Source organism: Crocuta crocuta, unplaced genomic scaffold (genome assembly GCF_008692635.1).
Source record: "Crocuta crocuta isolate KB4526 unplaced genomic scaffold, BGI_CrCroc_1.0 scaffold31, whole genome shotgun sequence".
Taxonomy (NCBI): Eukaryota; Metazoa; Chordata; class Mammalia; order Carnivora; family Hyaenidae; genus Crocuta; species Crocuta crocuta.
This window is the reverse complement of record NW_027528362.1, coordinates 11,470,763-11,477,953: the sequence shown is the minus strand read 5'-3', so window position 1 is coordinate 11,477,953 and position 7,191 is coordinate 11,470,763. Positions and strand designations below refer to the sequence as shown.

Genomic DNA, 7,191 nt, shown 5'->3' with positions numbered 1-7,191 from the left:
GGAGTGGGGGCAGGTCACAGGATGGCTCTATGGGGGACTTTGCGTTTTTCTCTGGGCGGAAAGGAAAGCGTCTGGAGTATTCTGAGGCGAGACGCTGACCGGGCTTCTGCGTGGGAGCAGACTGTGGGGTGGGCAACGAGGGCCGTGGAGATGAGAAACGACGCTGCTCGCCAGGGAAGGGATGACGGTTTAGGAGAGGGTGGCAGTGGTCCCGGGGAAGGGGGCAGTGGCATCTGGCTGTGTGTAAAATGTCCAGAAAGCAACCGCTGATTTGCCGATCGCTAGGATGCACTTTCATGGGCTCGCGACGCTCAAATGCATTATATCCATAAAGAAGTGGTGTTTCTTTCTCGTCCTTCCAAAGACGCGCACTCAGTAACCATGCATTCTTGGCACTATTAACAATGAATTGACATGATTTGTTTACAGAAAAGTGCTTCCAGCAGCTGAATTAGAATAACGGTGTGTCCTCTGAAAACATAAATGAGCACCTTGCGGGGACCCCTGGGGAACACACGTGGCGAGAACACTGTATTTGTCCTCAGAGGCCAGAGGTGAAGCGCTGTCCCATCAGCTACTGTGTGAACCTGGCCAAACGGTTTCATTCTTCTGTTTCTTAGTTTCCAACCAGGAAGCTCATATAGGTACATTCCCAACCACACTGAGAATAATAAATCAATTTATATGAAAATGCATCATAAATAATACAATATAATGTATATATTGATCAATATCTAACATTGCAAAGGCCCTCTGTGGCTTTAAAGTTATTTTCACATCTATTTGATCATCACGATGCATGCAGTGATGTATCTACATCACAATAAATACTCCGAGCACAAGAGCCCTGATAATATGTCCATTTCACAGATGGGAAAAATAAGCCTCTGTGGGCTTCAGGATCTCCTCAAGTTTAATGAAAGGAGTACGTGTGCATGAAGTTACACATGAGAGAAAAGACCAGAAGTGTCATGTGACCTATTCCTCTCCTGCTCATCTTTCCATGGGCGACATAGAGGCAGGAGGAGACGCTCCCAAGGAAAGAAAGTAAAGCCTGGCCTGGTGTCTTCTGAACATGCCAATCACTGCACCTCCCGGCAGAGAGAGAATCGTGTCGGCCAAGAGGAGAATGTTGGTCTCGGGAGAGCTGTTAGCACGTCCTCGCCTAGGACGACTCCTTCCTCGTCGTCAGACCTGGGACCCAGGGCCTAACGAGGCACAGCTCTGAGACACATCACACAAGCCACGTAGTGATCTGAGCGTGAAATGGAGAGATTTCCAAACCGAAGCACTCCAGAGAAGGAAAAAGTAGTCTGGAAATCTGTCTCCATCAACGCTGGAGAGAAAGAGTTCACATTTCTTCTACAGACTGCCTGCTGTCAGTATTCTGAGATGCCGTTCTGTTCTGCTGTGTGCGTAAGCGGCTTGTTTGTGCCCCGGGTACCCTGAGCCTTTGGTAGGGACAAGTTTCTCTTGTATGCGCCGGCTCTCAGCCTAGGCTGCAAATTCAAATCAGCGGGGGGAGCTCAGAATCGCTGCAGCCCAGAAATATTAAACCAGAAGCTCCGGCCACGGGGCTAGGGTTGGGAAGCAGGTGTCGGCATATTACGGCTCCAGGGCGATTCCAATGTGCAGTCAGAGCTGAGAACCTGTGCTGAGCCCGGAAGCTTCCGGCTATTTGATGCATCACATCCTTTGACATGGTTCTCTGTACCGCGAAGAAATACAGCTGATCTCTGACCTTGGTAGATGATCCTAAGTTGGGTTTTTCATGTTATGTTAATTTTGACATTTCTCAAAATGAAGTCTTAATCATTAAATGAGTCCTAAAGACCACTAAATTGAATCCTTTTATCTAATCTTTAGCTGAATCAGGAAAAATTTCTTGCCCGGGGGGTGTCTGGGTGGCTCAGTCGGTTGGGCGTCCAACTTCAGCTCAGGTCATGATCGGTCGTGGGTTCGTGGGTTTGAGCCCCATGTCTGGCTCTGTGCTGACAGCTCAGAGCCTGGAGCCTGCTTCAGATTCTGTGTCTCCCTCTCTCTCTGACCCTCCCCTGATCACAGTGCCCACCCCCCTCAGAAATAAATAAAACACTAAAAAAAAAAAAAAAAATTCTTGCCCAGGAACCTAATATTCTTTTGTCTACGTAATTATCTGTTTGTTGATTCACTTATTCAGTGCTTTGTCTCCAGAAGAATGGAGGTAAGCTTCATTCACATTATATGAACCTGGTCACAAGCACAGTATGAGAAGCTGACCACAGCAACAGAGACAACTTATAGAAGCTAAAGAATGATTGCCTAGTAGTTTACAGTGGATACAATACCATCTACTTCTTTTTCTACAGATTCTTCTTTAGGGCAGAAGTTCTGATTCCAGGTATCAAAAATTAATTACAAACTTCAATGTAGTCGTAAGTAAACGCTGCAGGTCAATGTCCAAGCCTGATCATTTGGAAACGTCATGCTTTGACCATCCTCTGGCAGAGGTACACTTGGCATCTGAGTTTGGAGCCACATATGATCCCCGGTCCTACGTTCCTCCTCCTCCCCCCGCCAGCTCCCCAGGCCCACCCGGGCCATACGGTTCTCACCAGATGGAGCAGGGACCCTCCTGAAGAAACAGGGGTGTGCGGATCCGCGCCCTCCTTCAGGAGCCGGAGCGCTGCAGGATGGAAAGAGAAGGCGGTCAGAGCGCGTCTTTCATCCAAACCATGAACACAAAACCTGTACCAGTTTGTTCATATCTAAAAGGCAAACAGCCATAGAAGCCAAAGAAGATGCACTGATCGTCATCTGACCTTGACTTTGTGTATGTAGGACTGGGGGCGTCTACCTGCACATGCAGACTTATTCCTCTATGTGTCTGTAGAATTTCCTATTACAGCTGTGCAAATTATTCAGAAAGAGGGACACATCTTTAAACATTTATTTACTTAAATTCAAGTTCGGTAACACACAGTGTAGTCTTGGCTTCAGGAGTAGAACCCAGGGATTCATCACATACATACGACACCCAGTGCTCGTCCCAACAAGTGCCCTGCTTAGTGCCCATCCCCCGTCTAGCCCCTCCCCCCCCCACCTGCCCTACAGCAACCCTGTTCGCTCTCTGTAGTTAAGAGTCTCTTTTGGTTTGCCGCCCTCTCTGTTTTCATCTTAATTTTCCTCCCCTTCCCCTATGCTCATCTGTTTTCTTTCTTAAATTCCACATATGACTGACATCGTATGATATTTATCTTTCTCCGCCTGACTTATCTCATTTAGTGCAATACAGTCTAGTTCCATCCACGTTGTTGCAAACGGCAAGACTTCGTTCTTTTTGATGCCCAAGTAATACTCCCCTGTAGATAGATACCAATTCTTCTTCATCTGTTCACTAGTCGGTGGACGTTTGGGCTCTTCCCATACTTTGGCCATTGTTGCTAGCGCTGCTATAAACACTGGGTGCATGTGCCCCTTCGAAACAGCACACCTGAATCCTTTGGATAAATACCTCGTAGTGCAATTGCTGGGTCATACGGCAGTTCTACTTTTAATTTTTTGAGGAAACTCCATACTGTTTTCCAGAAAGGGGAGCACACTTTTACAGTTTATTGTTTCAGAGTGTCTAGTCTGCACACCCTCTATAGGGCAAAATAATAAAAAGAAATTCACTAGGCTCATGGAGGCACTGGTTCAGTTAACTTAATTTTTTAATCTCATTAGGACCCAGTGGCTTAAAACAAAGTTTATACTTTGCATGTTAACCTTCCCTTCACGAGAGCATCTTGGTAGTGTGTCCATCATTCTCAAGAAGCACTATGGGACAAGGCCATTTCTATCTAAATTAATAATGATGGGCCTCCGAGGGGCTCAGTTGGCTAAGCATCCGATTTGGCTCAGGTCATGATCTTGTGGGCCGTGGGTTCGAGCCCCGTGTCGGGCTCTGTGCTGACAGCTAAGAGCCTGGATCTTGCTTTGGATTCTGCGTCTCCCTCTCTCTCTCTGCCCCTCTCCTGCTCGCACTCTGTCTCTCTCTCTCTCAAAAATAAAATAAAATAAAATAAAAAGAATAATGCCAAATAGGTCAAAATGGATGCCAATTATCACACTAAATGCACAGTTGGAAGGTGACCTGTGTTTCCATTTAATAGCAAAGGTGAATTCGTTAGTACAGGGAGCACCACATGCATAAGGAGACAGTTACAGCCTCTGCTTCTTACACGGGCTCCAGGACCAGCCTCGCAGGAAAGCTCATCACTTCTCCAAAGCTCTATCGTGGTTTCTGCAGTTAATAGCAGTATCATGGTCTTTATAAAAAGCCATTAATGTATTTTCCACAAAAACTATAATTAAAGCAACAGTGACTCTTTTTTCCATTGCAACACGGAACTGTATTAAATGGCTCAGATTCAAACTCATGCCTCACTGCACACACTGTCTTTTTCCATTAAGCTTCTGTGCAGTCTGGAGTGTTACTTGGATGTACCTTCTTCACTATGGCACCCCAGCTCTGTTACGTGCCGCCATCTTCCCCAAAGCTAACTGCACATCAGAAGGGGCGCCAACGGGTCCCGGTGGACACGGCTACTCCAGCAGCCCCCTCTCCAGGAAGGCCGTCTCCTTGATGGCATGTGCAGTGGAGGTGAACAGGGAGGCAGAACAGCCCATCCAAAATGAGGGTAACGTGGTGACAGCAGAGGCCACCCGCACCCAGCCCCGCATGCCCTCCAGACAGCCCTTTCGGAAATCTGAGTGCCTTTGTCCAAATGTCTCTTCCCAGGGAAGTCAGACACACTCCTGGGCTGGCTTGCTCCAGGGCGGCCACATGTGGCTACTGCAACCTGCGCCCGTTCACGCCCGCCCTCACCCTGGGAACATCCTCAGTAGCAGAATGTCCACACCCGTTCCCCTTCCAAATGGCCTCCCCCTGATGAGGCTCTTTCTCCAGTTAAGGATTTAATTCTTCTCCTAACACAAATTCTCTCAGTGTGGGTAGTTTGTAACAACAACACTGTCCAAGACCGCTGTCGTATGGGATGGGGCGTAACCTGACGTCGCGGGGTGCATTGATTTGCTTGCTTGGGCGTCCTCCCCCTCGGCCATCAGGAGGACATCTAGAAAGGTGAGCCCTTTGCCCTTCCTGTCCTCACTGTATTTCTAGGCGCTGTCCTGCTGCATGGCATGCAGATGCCCCTTGCCCCCGTTTCTGGCTCTCTCTATGCACACGAATCATACACAGACACACCTTCTGCTTCCTCACATCTTCTTACCCTTAATTTTTTAAATGTTCATCTATTTTTGCGAGGGAGATAAAGAGAGGAATAGGGGAGGGACAGAGAGAGACAGAGACAGAGAGAATCCCAAGAAGGCTCCGTTCCACACCATCAACACCGAGCCCAATGTGGGGCTTGAACTCAGGAACCATGAAATCACGACCTGAGCTGAAATCAAGAGTCAGGCCCTTAACCAACTGTGCCACCCAGGCGCTCCTTCTTACCCTTAATTTTGAAAAGCCCATTGCCAACAACAGAAAGTGAATTAAATATGTGTAGCAATGCTTTCCTCAGAAGATGAATAGCACTTTTACCCAAATGTTTATTTTTTAGCGAATGAAATTATTCATCTTGAATTAACTAGTGTCTATAGAGTGCTTTTACGGTTTTTACAGCCAAGCTCTTGCGCTACAAATACAGTATGAGGCAGATTATATTAGTTACAACACGTGTAAAATGCTGTCAGATTTCTGAGTCGAAGTCACCCTGCATGTGTGCGGTGAACTACACATAATAGGAGCTGCTGATACACTGGCCTTGGGGTTCCACAGACCTGGCTATGAGGCCGGGCCCCGACGGGAGAATGACTGAGTCCTCTGTGTCTCAGGGTCCCATCAGACCAAAATAACACACAGTCGTTGGACTCAGGTCATGGGGGCGCTGAGAGAATGGAAGGGGGCTACGGTACATGTTCATCGTGCCCCTCGGCACTGGGTACCAATCTCCATGTGATTCCTATTAGTATAATTATTCTAAGTCACAAAATCCCACAATAACATATCCTAGAATCCAAAACTTAAGGCCTATTCTCAATTTTCTCAAAACCTCCTGAGTTTTAATTGTCGAATGGAAGCACAGGATATAAAGGACCCCAATTTTGCAGTATTTACATGGGGGATGAGCGTGCGATGAGTGTCAAGCACGAAAGGGGTGATGAGGGCAAGGCAGCAGGCAGTGAGGACCGTGAGCTGGGGAGTGGACGGCTCGGAGGACCATGGCATGGAGGACACTGTACTTCACGCTACAGGATTTGGATACCAGTTTGTGGGCAACAAAGTAGATCATGGGGTTTCAAGCAAAGGATGAAAAGATTCATGAGATAAGTGCAATATAGGCTGAATGTGTGTGTCCTTCCCAAGTTTCTGTGTTGGCGCCTCACCCCAAGGTGACCACGTCAGGAGTGGGGCCCCTGGGGGTGATCAGACAGAAATGAGGGAGGTGGTGAGGACAGGGACCCCCAGGTGGGAGCAGCGCCCTTATTCAGGACGAGGCCACAGCTCGCCTCTCTGTCCTGTGGGGACACAGTGAGAAGGAAGCCATCTAGAAACGAGGACGCTGGCCTCAGCAGCGGCCACATCTGCTGGCACCTTGAACTTGCACTTCCCAGCCTCCAGAACTTCTTCAAGAAATAAATGTCTGTTGGTTAAGCCCTTGGTCTATGGTATGTCCGTTATAGCGGCTGCACTAAGATGAGGGGAGGGCAACACAAAGGCTTGAAGGGGTCTCTCGTTCCTACCCTTGGTGTAAACTCTGAATGCAGGGTGCCTGGGTGGCCTTCAGCTCAGGTCATAATCTCATGGTTCATGAGTTCAAGCCCCATGTCGGGCTCGCTGCTGTCGGCGCGGAGCCTGGTTCAGATCCTCCGTCCCCCCACCCCTCCTCCACTCGCACTTTCTCTCTCACTAACTCCCTCTCAAAAATAAACGTTCAAAACAATAAATAAATAAATTCTGAAAGCAGGTTCAGGCTCAGGCAGTGGGCTGGGAGTCACAGCAGTGAGTGTGCACAGCTTTGTTGTTGAGGGTAGAGAACACACCAGACAGGTGGAGACAGAGTGGGAATTGGAGCCACACAGCAAACAGGGGGGTGTCTATGGGGCACTGACACTACGTCCAGAGAGAGCAGTTTGTGGAGTGCAGAATGTGGATGCGTAATC

The 7,191-nt window shown here is 48.3% G+C and overlaps 1 protein-coding gene across 1 annotated transcript in view; it reads right to left on the bottom strand.

Annotated features, from left to right (window-relative positions):
* Positions 1-7,191, bottom strand: part of MYO16 (myosin XVI) — a 461,549-nt gene that overhangs the window by 409,058 nt on the left and 45,300 nt on the right. Inside the window, exon 2 of the mRNA XM_077754002.1 lies at positions 2,595-2,665. Within this exon, the coding sequence (XP_077610128.1) occupies positions 2,595-2,665 (71 nt within the window). The remainder of the gene's footprint in view (positions 1-2,594; positions 2,666-7,191) is intronic.